General features: G+C 41.2%; 1 protein-coding gene and 1 long non-coding RNA gene across 9 annotated transcripts in view; one reads left to right on the plus strand and one right to left on the minus strand.

The window, feature by feature from the left end:
- Positions 1 to 20,747, plus strand: part of LOC124175539 (DNA N6-methyl adenine demethylase-like) — a 93,908-nt gene that overhangs the window by 43,488 nt on the left and 29,673 nt on the right. For 5 of the 8 annotated variants that reach the window (XR_006869193.1, XM_046555909.1, XM_046555921.1 and 2 more), the window contains exon 2: positions 5,672 to 5,746. Coding sequence is in view for 4 of the 8 variants with exons in the window: in XM_046555909.1 (XP_046411865.1) it covers positions 5,672 to 5,746 (75 nt within the window). In the remaining 4 variants the exon portion in view is untranslated. Of the gene's footprint in view, positions 1 to 5,671; positions 5,747 to 13,692; positions 14,147 to 15,797; positions 16,120 to 20,747 lie in introns of those variants that run through there. The other 3 variants (XM_046555947.1, XM_046555940.1, XM_046555956.1) reach the window with 3 other exon arrangements.
- LOC124175570 lies at positions 4,149 to 4,680 on the minus strand. The gene is made up of 2 exons (XR_006869202.1): positions 4,420 to 4,680; positions 4,149 to 4,331 (listed from the first exon to the last, which is right to left on the minus strand). It is a non-coding gene; the product is annotated as an uncharacterized LOC124175570 (long non-coding RNA).

Consider the following 20,747-nt stretch of genomic DNA (forward strand, 5'->3'; position numbering starts at 1 on the left):
TCAGATAGGCACGAGGATCGATTTGAGCGTATTGTGTTTTTAGACTTTTATCAAACGGAGCGTATCTGGTATTTTTTTAAATTTTATTTTCCTTCGTTCAATTTTCGTCCTTTGTGTGAAAAGAAGTGGGTATAATGTATTTCGGAAATATTTTAATTACCTTATCAGGCAATCGGAACAGCTGCTGCACCGCGCGCGTGTTTCTAATTGGCACCCGCCACCATGTACCATACCTTTATGTACCACCGTCTCGCCGCTTATTTTAACCAACTTGGTAATACAATTTCAACGCAAAAAAGAAGGAGAAGTGGGTATTTAAAATTTCAACAAAGTGTGCGTGTAACAAACATTAACTGCAGGCGATACTTATAAATACGTTGCATGTATCCGGTGAGGAAAGAAACTCTTTGTCAGAACGTAGCTCGGAATAAGGATGAATTCGGTCGTAAACGAAAACTTTCGCGAGAACAGCATTTGTTTCTTCGGGAAAAAATCAAATTACGTGTTATTAATTTCTTCGAGACAAAAAATATCGGTACTGTACATTGTAATTATTTCTCAACCGAATTTTCAGGCTGAAAAGATGCGGTGTATGTACGTGCTACACTTTTCTCGTGCTTGGTAATAATACGCTTACAATTGCAGATGCATTTTCTTAACAACTAACGCCGTAAAATTGCCAATTTAATTCACCGTTGAAATTTGGAAGAACAGTTATTTTCTTTTTTCTTTCGCGTGCCGAGAAAAATCAAAACGTTGCGTTCGGATGCATCGGGTTCCTAGTCAACGGCTTGCCGCGTCTTTTTGCGAATTCCGCAAAGACGACGGTAGAACTTCTTGTATTTTTTAAGATCCCAATGGGGAGATAGTGTCATCAGGCCAGTTTGCAGGCCGAGCACGCAACAACGCCTGGCCATTTTAAATAATTCATTCTCGCCGTTGCTTCTGTCTCTTGCGGAGGGAAGCTGCTGCCTGCCCTTGGTCTTGGAAAAATTAAAATATGACCCCACGGTGCTAAATTTTCGAATCTCCGTTTCCCTGTCTTGGGCCTCCGTCATGCCTACCTTCGAAGGGTGGGAATAAAATTGGGAATCAAGTTCAGGCGACGAAGAAACAAAAATTAGAATGCTCTTCAGCTTTTCGCGATGCAGTTAAATCATTCCCAGAGTCACGATTTGTGTGAAATGAATATGTGCTAGATACAAATATCTAGAATCAGTCACGATCGAATTCTCTTTTTTTGCTCTTAGAATCCTGCCAAAAATCAGCGATGCGCGCGAATTGAACCTCTTCACATTGAACGTAATCTCATGATTTGATATGAAATATCGGAGGTATTATACCATTTTTTTGATTTTTTTCGGGTCTTAGGTTGATGGTTGGTCAGATTTTATCGGTTAAGAGCTTTTTTCTACTCACATAAGAGGCCTCTGTTATCTTAGAATCATGAAGAGAAGTCTAGAAAAAAAAAAAATAATCTTCCTTGCGGTACAGAAAAAGTAGGCATAATATGATGGATCCACGTATATGAATCGAAATATTTTCGTGCAAATTATTCATATTCAATCGTCGACTTTTATTCGGATCAAAATAGATCTTTCCTTTTAAGGTGTAAGCTGTTGAGAATAGTGCTCGTCGAGTCTGACCTCTAATTATTATTTCTGTAAATTTGAACGGCATATAATAAGAATAGAGTGGAAGTGAAAACACTGCACCGAATTTCAATATACATATGAGAATTAAATTGCAATCAGATCGGTTTTCTACGTATTTCGGACGAATTTCTGAAAGCCAAAGAAACTGGGAAGAATCGTGGCGTTGAGAACAGAGACGGAGTCTTCGAAGTTGGTGAACCTGCAGCGGGATCGATTCTTTCTGAACCAATGAAACCCGCGAGTCCCCTCGGCTCGTTCGATTAATTACGCTCTCATTGGCACTCCTTTTCTGCGCGCCTTTTCGCGACAGGAATTTCCAAGACCTCCGGCATCGTTTCGAACCCGCCGCGGTGCATTCTTCCGTTATTGACATTTGCCCTGTCTCTCGGTCTTGGACATCCACCCCTCTCTCCCAGGCGTTATGCGCTCAAGCTGGGTTCACGTTTGACACTTTTCTTTTGCTCGGCTTTGGTACAATAAAAAAATGAGATTCTTATCCACCGCTGTAGAAGAGGAGAAATATGTGGGAAAAATTGGAGGTAAAATAATGTCATCATTTATTACGACAAATTATCGCTCGTTTCACTGCAAATGTCAAATGTGAGCCCGGCTTTATCAACACATTCTGCCAGGTGCGTGGTCAGAAAGAGAAAGGGAAAAGTCGCGAGAGAGAGAGAGAGAGAGAGAGAGAGAGAGAGAGAGAGAGAGGAAGAGGGACAGCCAGTTTGGGAGAAACGAGAGGGGGGGAAATGCTCCCTAGTCTCACCTTATTTCACCCTGCCTTATTTCCTTTTCGTCAGGCTTGATTCGTTGCACTCTGGCCGATTATCGCATCTCGGCAACGTGCGAACAAAATTGTCTAAATTTCTTTTTAGAAAATAAGAACAAAGTCGAAAATCATTTGCGTTTCAAATCTGGACTCTGTCGCGATTGCGGGCAATTAAATACTTACAGAGATGGAAACGCATGCCAGCCCCTTTCTTATTGCAATCATGCTGATTTTGGATTTTCTCATTTTCGTTCTTGTCTTTTATTTCGGCCGAGACGTCTTCGTTATTTGTGTATTTATTTGTCTATTTTTTCGTGTAGGATAGTTTCCACATGCGTGAAAATTCTGCATTGAAGAAAAATCAGCGAAGTAATAAAATTTTAGTAGTGCTAATAACTGTTGGCATCGGAATTAGAGTAAAGTATCAATTTCAAAAAACTATACGTTCTCTTTAAAACTCTACTGCCCTATCGCTATACGTATACCTATCAAATTATCCTGAGAGTAAACGGATATTTTGTTGGTTTTTGTACAAAAATTACGGGAGTTAATTGTTGAGCGAAGTCAGATGTACAAATATATCTTCTCATTATAGTTTAAAGTTCAACAGCAACTTTTGTGATGAACAATAAGTAATAACAACATAGAAGATATAAATTATGTACACAATTATTCGTCAGATCCAACAAAAAAATACATCTCATTACGCGCACAAGCTTCTGAAATTCGGCGAGAATTTTGCGTAGCAGTACTTCTGAAAGTATTTCTTCTTGAAAAAATCTCGCGCTTTGTCGGACCGTGAATACTGCAGAGAATTTAGGCTGTATAAAAATCATATGTTGTAGTAGGTGGAAAATGTGAAGGCTCCTGTATAATGAATAATTTTGAAAAAAAAAACAGTTCCTCTTTGTGCAGAAAATATCGATATAACGGGCGACGTTATCCACCGTATGCGTATGCCAGTCATGTGCGTAGTTTCGCATGCGGACGCGAATGAGTAACGCGCGTAAAAGGGAATTAGTCCGCAGTTGGTCAGCCGTGCCTAGCGGCTGTAAGCTAGAGCTAGGGGGGGATTCAGACTCGTCCATTGATTCACCTGAAACCCCGATATTCACTGGTTCGAACATACCGCTGCACGCAGAGCCTGATTAGATCATCCGACTCTCATTGGCCGCGTGTGTTCGCCCGGCGCTTAGATGATATAGCGCTTATACATATATATATATGTACATATATATACATACACACACACTATGTGTTAGCGATTATTCAGTCGTTTTGGGAAAAGTCCATGAATATTGTTGTCTTGGTCCCTTTCGACTTTGATTACTGTATTGATATAATCACGAATCGAAGAAAAGTTCGGTCTGCTTTTTGCACTAGTTTTCAATTTTGTTCAATTTTCTTGATTCGATGCTTGCAAAATTTGTGTAGTAAACAAAACAAAACAAGACAAAAAATTTATCAATCACCTTATTTTTTGTGTGATCATAAAGGGTATTTTATTTTTGCCCTGTAAATGATTGGGATTTTAGCCAATGGAGGGTGTATAAGGTGGTTGTAGAAATGAAATTGTAGTAATAAAATGATGAATATTAAGCGTACCAGCCGTATAAAGTTTTTGCAAAGTGGAAGTGTGCAGGAGGGGAAAGAGAGAGAGAGAGAGAGAGAGAGAGAGAGAGAGAGAGAGAGAGAGAGTGAAATTTGGAAGTAAATACAGCAAATCAGAGACTTACCAAGTTTATATTAAATTAATTCAGCGAAGACAAATATTCTTATATAATATCAAGGAAGCAACTCTAATTCCAAGTTTAACTCGATTTCACGCTGGCGCTCGAATAACCCCCGCATCCTCGTTGCCTCTGCCGCCTCGTTCTCATCCTCATCCTCGAGAAGAGGCGCACTTCCTGAAATATCAAATTAAATAATCACGGTGATGGAAAAACGTCGAAAGATGTAATTTCACCTCTGAACACCCAGCCTTATCTCTCTTACCTCGCCTCGCCTGGCCCCGCCTCAACTTCAACCCGTACTATAGGTATATTCTCTCTCCTCTCCCCTCGCACATCACGAATCTCTGTTGCTTAGGTATTATTCAGCTTTTAAATATTATCTATGCATCGAGATTTTCAAACTGGACCACGAGAAATACTTGTCGTCGTCGTCGTGTTTTTAGATGCGTTAGTCGCGTCGTAATTTAATTTTGCGAGTGGCGCGCGCGCAAAAAAATCAATTTTATCTTATTTTCTTCCCGGGGCGCAAGCGCGCTGTGCTTGCGCCTACATCGTTGCCTATCGCCAGGCTTTGTTTTTCCGAAATGATACCAGCCGCTGCCGGCTTCCTTACGGCGGCGCTTTCGGGCGAAGTTAAGCTCTGTCGACATCTGTCGACGGCGCGTTAATTTACCCTCCGATCCGGCGTCGGTAATTCAGTGTTTCTCTCCCGCAGGAATGTTACCAACGCTTGGTAAAGCAGGGTTCGTCACTCGCAGAGTATGAGGCTATAGTCACTCTCGAGTACACTTGCTTCTTACTACCTTACTTAACTTATTTGCCTTATCTATCCAAAAATACAAAAACTCGTATATACGAGTATCGACGACTACCGACGAGTTTTTGGATAGATAAGGCGAATCAATTAAGTAAGGTAGTAAGAAGCAAGTATACTCGAGAGTGATTAGCCTCTCGGGCTTGATATTCCAGTTTTTCCGATCCCTGTTCGATTGGAACTTCAGGGAAATGAGTATTTCAAGATCTTTTATTTTTGTGTAATACTCATCAGGGTAACTCAGGCTAGTTGGCTGAAAAAGCGAAAGAATTGATCACGAAAGCAGAAGAACTCTATTTTAACAGAAGCTTAAATTAAAATATTACAAACAATGTGAAGGATAAAGGAAACGGAAATTTTGCTATATTTTATCGAAACTTATTGATAAATGCGTCATTTTGTATGTGTATTTTCGATACGAACAGGCAGGAAATTACTCTATGGAACATTCATGACGTCAATACGAAAATATTTTTAAAAAATGTATCCTTTCTTTACAGTTCCTCTGTAGTTCATCGGTCGTTAGTTTAATCGCGATACATGAGTGCATCACGAGTTGCCTACCGACAGGCGTGTTTGCGCATACTCAGCTACTCGTGAACGAGAAAGATTGCATATGCTGCTAGATTCCATGGGAATACAGAGGGTGTTGAACAAAATGTTCACATTCAAACAATTTCTTTTTATTTCTATGTTTCAGCACCTCTATCACTTGCAAACAGGGGATGGAGCATTCAGGGAAAGAGGCCGAGGTAGAGGGAAAGGAACACCCAGGGTGAGTTGATGATGATGTTGATGAAAACTCACGAGTCATTCGCTTCTTTTCGCGCGCTAATCGTCCTGATATATTTGGATCTGACAGCAGGACGTTTGTCATAGTCATTTGCGACGGTTTTTATTTCATCTTCAAAAGGAACAATGAATGGAAAAAATTGTTGGATGACGTAACGTTGTGCCTGCTGAAAACGCAAATATTAGTAGTAGGTGTAACGGTCGCAACGTGTTACACGTTTAGTTACCTTGCATTTAAAACTCTTCGTTGACAACCTTCGTGCGTTGACTATATAATTATTTTTTCTTTCTCTCTCGAGTCGATGGGTTCTCCTTCAAGCTAGTTTAACCCGATCCTTCTCGTTAACTGCTAATAACCGTAACCCTGTTTAGAACACGCACGTTACGCACGGCAGGCGTGCTCGCGTCCCTACGTGCCGTGCCTCCTATTTCGTTCGGGTAAATGACAAACTTGCCTGACGATACTAATCAGAGTTACGTGTAGATTCATCGCGAGATCTGTATCTATATTGTCTACGCGTTTGGCCGAGGGAAAAGCTCGGCTAATCCCTTATATAGCGGGTAGAAGTCAGGACGGTTTTCTTGGCTTTAACTTTTGGAATGGTTTTCGTGGAGGGTTGCTGGACCAATGTTGAAATGTGATGAATCGATGAAGACGAAACATTTTTAAGGAGGTTGGTTTGCCAAAAATCTGCATTTTTCATTCATTTTGTCATGAGATAGTCCGAACATTGAGCATAGGAAAATATAAAATACTCGAAATATAAGTAAAACTTTGGATATCGAATGATGCTGTATTTACAATCGATTCAAGACGGTTGAAAACTTTGTCAATTGGATCGAGTTAATTTTGCGATGGTTTATTTTATCTAAAAGATTATTTTTTACAAATCCAAATTTATCGAAACATTTTTTTTATCATGTCAAGTGTTTGATTTTAAAGCATCGCATCCACGTTTATTATTACCATCAACCTGCAATATTGAATATTGGCTAGTGAAGAAAAACACGGAAATCTATTGCATTGCAGATTTCATAGAATACAGTCATTTTTAACAAAATGAGATAATGCAGAGTGAAATTGAACGAATCTACTTCATTTCGAATCATTTTGAAACGATTTAAAATGGTTTATCGACATTTAAGCTATATTTTTTTACAATTTTACAATTCCAGTCTTATTTTTTTGTATTCGTAAGGAAGTCTTCGTATTTTACGGATATCAAAATATTATAAATATTTGACGCACGATGATCTCATAATGAAATTGAGAGAGATTATTTATTTCCGACGAACCAATCCTCTTGACAAGCTATAGGTGGGAAAACTGGTCCGTCAACGTGAAATATCGTATTTACTCAGGTTGAACCGAAGTAGCGAGTAAAACTGCTAATTGCGTAATAGGTAATTCAGGAAATTTATGATCTTTGCGTCTACCCACGGGGAAATCTATGCTAAAATATACAGATTGGCATGACTATTATATATATGTACATACTTATATTTATAGTCTCAGAGCAGGCAATTTCGCATGTGCGTGCCTGTCCCTGGAAAATCTACGTGTTACACTTACCCACTCAAGGGGGGGAGGGGGGGGAAGGGAATATACTAGGGCACACCGTCGTTTTCCTTATACTTACGGTTTTACGAGGCACTCAAACGCGGCCGTAAAATGCATCGCGGGGACCGATGTGCGACCGTAAAATTGTAAAAAGTCAAATTTAATGTATGCCTTTTCTTTCCCTAATTTTTCTCTCGCCCTTTCTCCCGTTTTTTCACTTGCTTTCGACTCGGGGAGAGAAAAAAATAAATATTCGCACCGTTTTATGCCTCGTTAAAAACTCGTTTGTGTACAAGAGGTTTCAACTTGGACTGCGCGGTTAGAAAAAAATTGCTATACATACGTATACCCACCTTGTAAACCAACTCCTATTTTAATTCAAATACCAGTCTACTATTGTGCTTTGTACGATCCCATTTTTCAACGCATTAATTAGAGGCTTTCGAGAGGAGTTTGTCGAAACTTTGAGGAGCTTGGTGAATTCGAACTTCAACTTTACTTCCACCGGTACTAAATTCTAAAATTGTTCACCAACTCTCAGAGTCCTTCGTCGAGTAGAATTTTGCAAATTGCGTAAACGAGAATCACGTGTTCCTCTCATATATTATAATTTATGCTGTGCAGGGTGATTCAGGCACGACAGGAATTTTTTCGGAGTCCACTCCTGACCGAAATTCACAAATAACGTTTTGCTAAAACGAAAATTCTGACCAATTGCAGACAATTTCTAAATTACTCCATATTACAGTCAACCGAAATTGTCTATTTTCGGTAACTGATTGACCAGCGTCCTCGCGGAAGCAGAAATCAGGATAGTTAGTGCCGTGAAAAAATCAACCAGCGAAACGTTTTACCGCAGTGCATCTGAATTTGCATGCAGTGCAGATTGATCGTGGTAGGAACTAGGCGCGAGCTATTGGACCAGAAATGACTCCATAGACTTTATCGCCCTAGAGTATCTTGTTTTCCGTTCTTCGTGTTCAATTTAAGGGCTAGTACGCTTCGTCCCCGCACAAGGTGCACGGGCTTGATACAATCACGCATCGGAGAGGGTACCATTCTATTCATTCAATAATATCTTGACACAGGCTGTACTCAGTTTGAGAACTGATATTAAACAAGGCGCTATATTGATCGCGGTAGAGTGCGCCTGTCCGCGTTGCACCGCCATGTTTAAAATTTTCCAACCCAAGCCGCCTTGCGGGCAAAATTGCAACTGCGCTGCACCTCGATGCATTTCCTAGTCTTGCGCAAACAAAGTAGGCAGGTACACACATCGATAGAATTGCCCGCATATCTGCGACCTTCGTTGTAAGCACCCGGCTTCAAAGTTCTCTTCGCATCCGAATTAAATTTTTTTCATTAATTGTATATCAAAGTGAGTTAGAATATTTCAATGCTGAGGGTAACCATTGCATAAATCAGCGTTAACAAATTAAGGGCATACTTGTAGACGAATTACGGATTCGGTCAGCGAAATGTTTCTCCGAAACTTGTACCATTTTATCGACCTTCGCATCGACGTTAGTTATAATATTATATGGAAATCAACAAACGGCCGTTATGCGGTAGAAAAAATCGATTGACGTTAAAATTTCGAAATGATACTTGGTCCCGTTGCAGTTTATTGTCAGGCTTTTCATTTCTTGGGAACGAAAATCTTTCATGATCTCAGGAAATATTTACAGAAAAATTCTCACCTGCGGCGAGTATAAACGAAACTAGATTAGTGAAAATTTTCTTCACAATATCTGTCACTACCGCCTATCCTGACTTGCTTGTATGAAAAGGGAGCGATTGATTCGAGTGAATGTATTGTTTCGGAGCAACTAAAATTCGGGCCTGACACATATCAGTGATATGAAACTCGATCTGCATCTCTGTACACTGCAAATTAATTATCGTCACCGTTCGTGCCAGCTGCAGCTGCGCTGATATCACATAAATTTCATTAGTTTTGGGACCACCATTTCGGCTAGACTAACCAGTTTAATAACTAACGCGGTTATAGCCAGCGTCGAACTAACTTAAACGTATTGATTAAATCCCCGGCGGGAATACAATTGTAATTACAAACCACTACGAAGGCGACTTGATGCCATTGAATTCCGATTCAACGATTGCAGTTCTTAAGACACCATTTATTCAAATTATTATTTAAGGCCACAAAATATTCCGTCAAACGGTAAATGTAAATGACAAAAATTTGTCTTATTATCAGAGTAGGCTGTATGCAATTTGCAGTGGGTAATTTGATGTCTCTTTACAATACTAACCGCATGAACATGTTCGCTTTACCTCTGACCTAATATTTTTATTACGACGATAAATTTGATCAGTTCTATTGTATCGTCGTAATTTACCCGATAAAGATTCTTATCGCTCGAGTCACGTGACATGCCGGGACCGATAGTATAAGGTACTTACCTACATTCGGCGATGAGATATCGCATAGGTACTTATCGTGAATTTGTAGTGCCGCAGCACCGCGGGATACTACCGCTCGTAATGACTAATGACTAATGACTGTAATGAGCCAGCTGAAGCCACGCGGTGTAAATGCATATAATGTATGGTATATGCATGAGTAAGTCTCTGCATTACTCTATGCGTTGTGAATACATGCTCACGTACCTACACGCTCAGAAGCTACGTGTTATTCGGCTTCGGTTTCCAAACATTATTTCACCTCGGTACATGGACAGCGCGATTAATACAGTGGCAAACTTCTCGGTCCCCGGCCAACGTTGCTTAATGATTAACGAGATTTTAATTACTGTCTAATGCCGTCATAAATTCCCGCTATTAAACTCTGCCCCATCAGGGTCTAGTTCGCGATTCATAGAACCCCGCATTTGTGAACAGATTACGAATACCGTTTGTAGATATGAACGGATTTTCATCCCCCGCATGACGACGGATACCACGGAGTAACGCGAGTCTGATCAGAGCCACTGATATCTACGGACGTGCTTTCTTGTATTTTAGTTTTACGAGCCCTTAACATCAACCTCTTTCAACGGCGAGGTCGAAGAGATCCTCTTGAGATTTTCATTGTTTTACGTTTTCCTATCGCTGGGATTATTCGTTCTCGAATGTGAGACAATATAGTGTTTCTCGCGTTCTTTGGTGTTTTGTAAAAAATAAGTTTTCAAAGTCATTAGAAAAAAATCTAGTTGGAAATTTTCCTTTCAATGAAAATATGGAGAGTATTTCTTCTCAAAACGATTTCTACGATCAATGGGAATAATAATAGGTACTTGTATTCAATTTAATCTGTCTCGGTGCGTACTTATTATTCAATTGTGAAATTTACAAGTTCCATAAGGCAATCTTCCTTGGCATGTAACCTCACAATCAGTAGTCTTCACTTGTTCCGTTCTTCCACTTACACACATCCTTGTTTCTTATTATGTTTTTTAAACTTATTTTTGCCGGTAATTCCAGATGGGATTGTGATTTAAGGAGCCGTAAAAAAATTTACACGAATGTTACAACACTGATTTTATGCGGAAATTTTTCGGAAATTCCCACCGAAATTCTCCAGTGCCTTGTGCACGCTCTACCTCAGAAGCAATAATTAGTATAATTATAAAGTTTTCCTGAATTTGAAACATTTTCGTCAAGAATTACGACCGCAGTAAAAAATTGATCAATACGTGAAAAAAAACAGGAAGTAATTTTATTGTATCTACAAATAAAAAAGCGGTAGTTTCGCTATATCTGTCACACGGAGGGTCGAACTATTCGGTATACGACTAAGTTATTCGGTCCCTAGACGAGATTAGATAAAAAGCTCAGTCTAAGGTTCGAGGTCAGTTTTGAGGAAATGTCAAAGACCGCAGGAATTTTTTTTTTATCACTAGTCACGTAGGCCAATGGAAAGGTTCCCTGCTATTTTTAGACAAAAGTTTGGTCGCTGATTCATTTCTATGATGTATCCGTATGCGCGAGTGCCAAAATCTGTCTATCCTACAGTGCCATGCACCGATGAGTTTCAAAAATAAGTGCTACTTTAGCACAATGGCTCAAAAGATGAGCGACACTTACGATCACTATTCAAGATTTCCAAAACATGTTTTATTTACTTGATCATCGACAGTTCATGGGTTTAGTCGCACAGAAATGAAAGAAATGATAATTCAAAATTGGCAAACGAAAGTCGCAATTCTTCAGGAATAATTTTCGTCGAAAAATGTTTCATTTACGTTTCCACTTTACCTACGATAAAAGCTTCTATTAATTATCAATAGTCTGCAGAGAGCCCTTACCCAGTTGAACTCAAGTATAAAGTGATTCACTCGAAGCCTCATGGCTATATACCGTGTTATTTCGTTTCAACGATAATTAATTAATCCCAGATGACGGCCCAGTTCTTGTGACATGAAACCATTGATTTTTGATAATTGTCGAAAAAAATTGTGATTTTCGAATGAATGATTCGAACCTAAAGAAATCTGACTAATTTTCTCCATTTGCCAGAGTAATCCGATACCGGATTCCGGTCTTCTATGACGCGTCGAACGCATTTCAATAACAGCTAGTCTTTAATCAACCGATAATCAGTCAGGATCCCTCAGCCTCGGCTGTTACATCCACATCCCCACAGCTCTGGTGATAAAGGGTTTTCGTAAAAATATCGAGAGAACAATGGTCGGTCTTGTTTAATGTCCACAGTCAGTGTTCGGCGACCAACGTCGTGCCCTGAACCACCACCGATACGTGTATAACTTTTATCTAAAACCTTATCTGGACTGCCACCGTCGAGTCGCGGGCGGCTGCTTCGCATCGGTACGGAATGTACCTGGTTCGGCTTCGCCGCCACCCATCGCCCACCCACTTCAACGGGGGAGACGTACAGTCGATGCAGTTCTGCGCTTTGCTGTATTCCGCTTTGCACTCCCCGGTCCAACTTATGCAGAGGCGATGCGCGTACACCCGGCGTCTCCGAATCGAGACCCCTGGAATTGGACAAGTTTAAAACGCGCTCGGCGCATTGATCACTGGCTCGGAACCGTGCTGGTTTCATCTAAGACGGGGATGTCCCGTTTTTCCGAAATTCGGTACGGTTTCACGGTTCCTGGACTTATTGGATTCGCATCCGAGACTCGCGCGCTTTGTCCGGTTCCAACCGATCCGATTCGAAAATCTTGTTATCCGAAAGTTGAAAGGGTTTCACGGTTCCCGGACAGATTGGATACGTACCATCCGAGGTTCGTGCGCTTTGTCCAGTTCTTCAACCGGTCAGATTCGAGTTCGCCGGTTGTACGCGGCTTCTAGACCGCGGCCAGACCGTACTTTACGAGAGCAGACTGTATCTACGTATAATGTGCATACATACGGCACGGCTACGCGAGTAGGTGTAGGTACGTACAGTCGGGTCGCGAGGGCTGCGATGCAATTTTGTTCGAAGGCCAAAAAGTCTCCTCGATTCATCGAGTCTTTGATTTTAATTCACGCTCTGTTACTATAATGCACTGGCGTAGCTGACTCGAAAATCATCGTTTTCATTCGTCGCTCGCAAGTTCTGTAGACGGGTTCTGCAAGTCAGTGACGTTATAACCGTAAGTTTGACAATCATCATTAGCAACTGTTATATGTACAATTGTACGCACAGGAACGAATGAATGATCATATTTCAGCGAAATGACTCGAGTGTTCAAGCATGTTGATCGTTTTTTGTTGGTGTTTTCCATTGAGGGCTCCAATCCTTCAAGAAAACTATTTTTGGCGGAGATGATTGGCCAGTTGAAAACTTTCAGAATACCAACAGAACTTGCAATTTTTACGCGAATAACGAAATCGCATCAAAATTCGGTTTGAAACGATGCGAGACGTTGAAAATTGGAATGGGATTAAAGCATACGTTTGCAATCGTTTACACAGGTCTTTTTTCCATTTTCTCTAGCCAACGACAATAATCGAAGAATCTTCCATGATCGCAAGTCGGACCCACCACTCCACAGTTATCGACAAATACTAATTCGAATAAATTTGACGATTCTAGCCAGCGTTCGTAACGCTGTCGTGACGTATCTTTGCGGGCGACGAGGGAGACGGCGGGAGAGTGAGAGAGAAAGAGAGAAAGAGAGAGAGAGAGAGAGAGAGAGAGAGAGAGAGAAAAAAGGCCGGAGGCAAAGTATCGCCATGAGGCCACCGGAGGCCGTCGTCAGGGCCAGCGGCAGGAGGGAAAAATGTTTACGTATCGAAAGAGGCGAAAAAGGTTGAAGAGCCGGGAGGCGGCGGCGCTGCGGAGGCGGCCGTTCGAAACGAACACAGTGTATAACACGGGTCCGGAGATAGCCGAAGTCATCCGAGGCTCTCCGAAACGGTTTCGTCGGCAGAGCCGCGGAGGCGCGCACTTGACGCGCCGCGGCTGAACCCTACGGCCGACGAGTACGCGCGACGAGAGGATTCAAGGATTTTATAATATTATACATGTACCCGAGGCGAGAGCCCGCGAGGAGAACGAGTACGAGTACGAGTACGAGAACGAGAACGAGAACGAGAACGAGAACGACGGTCTTGCGCGTTTAGTGTCGGGATCACAATCAAAGTCGCGTTGATATACCTGTGAAAACGAAGGTGCAGTGCGACAGATTTCCGCGCACATATCGCGGGTGAAAATTTCAGTGCTACGATAAGACGAATATATATATATATATATATATATAAACATACATACATATCTTCAGTATTATTTTTACTGTTCTATCGTGGGTGTGGCGAAAACTTGAAAATTGCAGCTTGCACGCGACGTTATTGTTATATCACTCGGTGCGTGGTGGGAATGTTTTAAACAATCATTTTCGACAACCGTACGTAGTGCAACGACTTGTATATTTATATGTTACACACACACACACACACACACACACAGACGCACACACCTATATTACATACCTTTTTATCTGTACATATACAAACGCCACATATACATCGTATGTACGTATTCTTACCGCGAGACGTGCCATGGAGCGAGGGAGACGAGAGAGAGAGAGAGAGAGAGACTGAGAGAGAGAGAGAGAGAGAGAGAGAGAGAGAGAGAGAGAGAGAGAGAGAGAGAGAGAGAGAGAGAGAGAGAGAGAGAGAGAGAGAGAGAGAGAGAGAGAGAGAGAGAGAGAGAGAGAGAGAGAGAGAGAGAGAGAGAGAGAGAGAGAGAGAGAGAGAGAGAGAGAGAGAGAGAGAGAGAGAGAGAGAGAGAGAGGAAAGAGAGGGCCGCGTGGCGCTCGGCTAGCCACACCGCGCTGCGGTTTCTCAACTTCATTCTGCACCGTGATAACAAATGACGAGAGAGAAAGAGAGAGAGAGAGAGAGAGAGAGAGAGAGAGAGAGAGAAAGAGGAGAGCTGCATACTCGCTGACATGACGCGGGACACGTACTCTGTACTATAGCATACACACAGTATGCATCATTCGGCTCTTCTTGGGTATATCGTTCGAAACACTGCAGTCCGTAGACCGAATGCACTTAGGCTTTTCAAATGGGTGGGGGTTAAAACTTAAAAAAGTCAATATTTCGAATGGCCGGTGTATCGAAATTTCAATCGAGCGAATGACTAGTCATTCTAATCAACGACACTTTCGAAAATCAAGATTTCGAACAATTGGTCTTTCGTTATTTTATTTTCGCATGTTCGAAATTTCGTTATATCGGCCATTCGAAATATTAACCCTTCCAAGTTTCGACCCCCACCTTTTGAAACGAATGCGCGGCTTAAAACGAACCTCTCAGGTGGATTATTTTCGGATTAAATCTGTCATCGCGCATCGCGACGGTTCTTGGTTCTCTGCACTTCGAGACTCATCGCGATGTTACGTGACTCGATGGACTAGATCATCCCGAGTCCCCCACCTTTGATATGCCATGTATAATGTATCGTTGATCTTCGTCGTTGATTCCGACTTCTTCGATCCCTCGATATTTTTATTACTTATAGCCTTGATACTCGAGTCATGCTTCTTTTGCCGAGCACCGATTCACCAGCGTTACATTCACTCCAGGATGTATGTACAATGATCCCCCGTTCTTTATTGTTACATGTACATACGTATAATACAGTTGTTTGAACTCGCGGACGAGATCGATCCGAGAGCTCCTCTGACTTGAAATAACAATCTGAAACTGTTTTATTAAATCACGGGATCTTTCCAACGAGTCTGTAATCCGTTCGACCCAAGATCTGAACTACGTTCGATATCGGATGTATACTAGTCGGCAATCCTTTTGTCAGGAAACCTGTAAAATTGATCGATATCGTCATAATCATCACGTGTTCGTCTCAATTAACATGTAATTGCATAACGCTGGTCCTGTTTATATGCCGCAGGGATTACGAGTCGTGTCACAATACCGCATTCGAGCAATTGAATTAAATTTCGATTCTCTCTCCTTCTCCCTCTCTCTCTTTCTCTCTCTCTCCCTCTTTCCTTATCGTCTCCTTCTCTCACCTCGGTCAACGTTTAGTATTCAGTGAGCCGTAGCAACACCAACAGCAACAGAAGCAGCAGCATTGGCAGTGTCGCGTTCGACTGACAAGGCGGACGAGATAGATTAGTCAGATCCGAAGAGTTACAAAAAAAAAAATAAGACGGGACGTTTCTCCGTGCGTCCTTGCACGCTTAAACGAAGAAAATCAAAAAAAGGAAAACAAAAAACAAGAGGAAAACCTGTCTTGTAACTCTTTTTTTTTACATCACCATCGCGGTGCTGGAACCGCGCAACGAATATAAACTTACCGATATCACGTGCCAACGGGGCACAACGGAACGCACACCAGACGTCCTTCCGAGACAGTGAGTTTTTAACGTGTATACATAAGCATACGTATGTTACATATGTATACAAGCATGTATGTATCATGTACCCAACGATCGGACATACGCGTTGCCATACCCACCCGCCTTCCTGCCACCTGTGACGTCATCGCACGCACCGATCTCGCATTACACGAAAACACGATACGGACGAAAGCGCGTTACGTGCACTTGATCGACTCACATCGTTGTTTCGGGTTAAGAGATAAGGAGATATTTGTACAAATTACTGAGAATAATTTCTTAGATGTGATGAAAATCCGATCAATTGTCTTAAAGGTCTCGACAATTTTGCTGCACGTGTATCGCATCTTGGCTAATATCGAAGACAGCGTCGATCGATGATCAATCCGCGGGGTTATTGCTAATGTCTGCCACGTTCAGACAAAACCATCAATTATTTATTCAACTCCAGGGATTCAGTCGTAGAGTTATATATAATTCTTATCTTTATGTTTAAATGAGTGAGCTTCGTTTGAAATCATTCATACATATCGATTGTATCGACGATATTGTTGGTATTTTGTTTTCGTTATCATCCCTCGTGTAAGAAGAAGAAAACGTTCAGCGGGACTAATGAATTGATTTGTCGGATAATAGCGAGCAGCGGATTAGGTATACAAATCTGTTTCATGTCAAAGTTCCGCTGCAGTATTGTCATTTTGAAAGCGTATACGACGATGTGTTAAACCGATTACTTTGACGAATACTTATAGCTGATTGACCGTTATAATTGATTAGTCTTTGTTAAAAGTGTGGCCATGTAATAATTGATTATTCATGAATCTATACACCGGGCATACCTATTATTCTTCTTCTTTCTGTTTTTCTTTTTGGTTATTCAACCGCGTGATAGAGATCATTTTAAAAAACCAACGATAGTAAGAATAATTGTGAAACACCCAAAGTAACGCAGGTTATACGATACATGGGCGTAGCTGTTTCTAACATACGCGAAGTACAATAAATAATTTGATGCATCGTTGTTTCGGTAATATTTCTGCATTGAAGAAATTATATACAATATGTATAATTCATACGTTTCATTATCAACTGCATTAGAGCGTATATATATATATATAATCATATATATATATGTATCTTGAGAAATTCTCAGTCGCATAATCGCTCGCAGGGAAAAGTCAAAGTCTACGGACAGCTGTTGTCGGGTGACTTAGGCGTCGAATCGATTTCCTTTCGTCGATTAACCCGCACGAACGACGGATACTTTCACCGTGCAAGTGTAAGGCGTGTTTCACGTAGGTATTACATGTACAACTATAACGAACGAAGTTCTCTCAATGTTTCCAATTTCATCAATTTTATCCCGGTAGAGTTTTATCGATCCGTCTTATTCTCGGTAGTCCAACGAATTGCCCAATGCTTAGAATCTTCGGCCTTCGAGTCGTTATCGCACGTCCGCCAGGCCCTTCTCATGGCTCCGAAGCGCTTAGATGTCGTTGTTAAATGCGAAGCCGCCGTTTTATACCGCGTTGCGCAAGCATCCATTCCACGGAATTCAGGTCAGGCGGTGTCCCATGCTATTAACGACACGCTATGACCGCAAATGAAATGATTAACGACGATCGCGACTTTTCCAGCCTGCAGAGGAGTTGCTGCACGAATCGTACTCAATCCGTCCACGTAGTCACCTTCAAATTGAACATGTCTGTACGCGGTAATCGCTCCGTTCATCCAGACCCAAGACACTCTAAAACCGAGCTATTGGTTCACCGAAAATTGGCCAGAAATATCGAAGAGTTCGAACAACGGCGTCGAGCTGCCTACGCTTGTTCGGCAACCACGTGGCCCGCCACGTGGTCTCCGTATAGGCGCGTGATTCTGACCCGAGAACTCGAGGAGCGGGGCAAATGACCCTCGGCACTCGGGGTCGTCGTCAAGGGTCCGAATTATGAGGGGGAATATCCTCGGAGGGCCCCGTGCACGGTTCGTTGAGCGCGTTGAAGAGGCTTCCGATCGCGTTAGGATCTGCGAAAATTTTGACTGACGTATGAAAAGGTCGTCCGCGACTCGGGTCCGCAATCGTAGAGCAGAGATTGTACGTCGGAACGGAAGGGAATGAATTTCTTTCTACGTATTTTCGTTTCACCTTATTTTATGTTCGAATTTCGATTCTTTTTTACTTCACCTTTTTTCTTCCATCTCCGTCACTTCGTAACGGGCTCACGGTATTCCTCGTCAGCTCGACGTATATTACATATCGACCGTCCATATTTCTATGGCGAATAATCACGAGCCACTGTATGGCTCGCTTGTTCGGATCATCTTCTCTTTGAGGAAACAAAACGGGATTAGTGAAAGAAACAGAAAAGTACGCACCATATTGATCATTCTTGTTGAACGTTGAAACTGGAATCCTGGAGTACGCCATTTACGCAGTCACCGACTATTTCTAGCATACGGTCAACCGCAACATCCGGAAACTGGTTTGCCACATTTCCGGTATTCTCAACTATCGCATTCACGGTTTCCTTCTTGTATTAGCGCGGTCTACACAAAATTTATGTACGATGCTGTATAAGATTTAACGTGTTGTCCTGTAAAGTTTCCAGGATTTAGTTATTCGTTTATCATTATTCCTTGCATGTATTTACGCTGGTATAATATGTAGACTATAATAAAGGAACGAAAGAGAAATTTCGGATCGGGAAACGAAGAAGTACTCTTTTTATTCTTCGTCATTTGAGAAGAAAGTCCCGAGGCTTACGTGTACGTAGCTTATAGGTATAATTTTATTTTTCTTGGGGTCGTTAAGAGACTGACTGTCGAATAAATCATCCGAAGGAATAAAATCTTGGGCTGGTTTATAATCTTGCGACTCCCCCTCCCCCTACCCTTGGCCATGTATACTACTTGCAGAATCTTTTTCACTCGTAAAATAAAAATACTTTTTTCTTTACGACCCTGGAGAAGCTCCGGGATTTTCGTGTAACGAATTTTCATATATATTTCATTTGAGGACGAGAAGCGATGTTAGTCGATAACCGGTTTCTATCCGGTTATTAAATTGTGTAGATTAGGTACTTTTTTCCTCTTATGATGCCTCTTACCAGACATACATGTACACGTACACGCATCTACATCTTGATATTTACGTTATAGGGTTAGAGAATCGAGGGTCAGAAGCGAACGCATGCTCGCAGCACGAATTTTCTAACCGTTGAGAAAAATTAGAAGATTAGCTCAGAGATTGTTGAAACCAACTGTCGAATTTGTACTTTCGACTCACTTCGATGCCCAACATGTAAGAATTCGAATCGAACTGCGCATTTTATCTCGGTTTACCGGGCAACTGATTATCTAGGTACTGTACAAGTTAGTTTCAAAGTATCTATGTGCTCGGCTACGTACGTCGATTGCCTGGTAAAAATAACCTAGCTTTTATCAACTACTCAGAGGTTGGAATTGGGTTCGTTTAACCAGGGTTCGGCTAGGTTTGCTTAGCTTGTACTTCTAGATATCGATTCAACGGGAACACGTTACAAGAGTGTATTATATACACATAGATACATATCACGTCTATAATATCGACGTGATTACTCGTCGCCATTACGGTAACACCGCCTGCCTTACGGTATCGTGTGTCACCCTCGTTATCTGTGCTGTGTGTGGCGAAGAGGAAAATAAGAGAATAAAATATTACAGTGTACCATTTTCTTCGACGTTGTCAACGAATGACGTAACGATTGTATTTTTTATGATTTTTGTCGTCCGGTTTTTTGTACGGTGTAACACGAATTTGTTGTTGAAAAAATGTTAACGAAAATTATTCCACCTCAATCTCATTTGCCGGTGCGCAAACCACGGTGATGAAGGACGAACGAGAAAATAGAACAGCAATAATGTAGAAGCATTTTTTGACCCTCTTGTAAATTACCCTTAATCCGATTCATGCAGCGCATGGAAAACAAACCCTCCGGACCTCACGCGACGAACGTCATCGATTTATCAACGCTCTCTTGATAAACGTGACGTTGATGTAAATTTGTCGTTTCTATATCTGTATATAATAGCTGAATTATGATAATAAATTCCTATACATCCGCTGTATGCAAAAAGTCTTATCTTTCCAACGCATCAGCATAGATTTATTTATATCATATATACTCTGCATCGGAGCCAGCGAAGAACAGGTTTTATTAATGAATCGATCGTTTTAGCTGCGAATAATCTTTCCGTCGATAATACGGAAAGTATATCTATTTCTTCATGTTTGTTTCTACGTCTTATATTAATTTTTTTTCGTTTCCGTTGTCGATAATTTATTTATAACCGAGCATTGGAAATCAAGAGTGAAATAAAAAATGAATCACATAACGCTGAATCGTCTGAAACTTGATAATATTTACGAACAAGAAATTTATTTACGTATGAAAATTTTCCGACAGACTTATAAGTGTGTATATATATATCTACACATCGTACTTGCTTATCTGCGTTTTTCGTAACTGTACTAAAAATAGCAATATACCTATTATAAAGGAGTATCCTACGTTCCCTCATACAACAAGAATCTTTAAGATCGTTCAAGCATTACTACAGAATACGTAAAAAAATCGAAACCTCAATTTTTGGCAAGAACAGTG

Source organism: Neodiprion fabricii, chromosome 1 (genome assembly GCF_021155785.1).
Source record: "Neodiprion fabricii isolate iyNeoFabr1 chromosome 1, iyNeoFabr1.1, whole genome shotgun sequence".
Classification (NCBI taxonomy): Eukaryota; Metazoa; Arthropoda; class Insecta; order Hymenoptera; family Diprionidae; genus Neodiprion; species Neodiprion fabricii.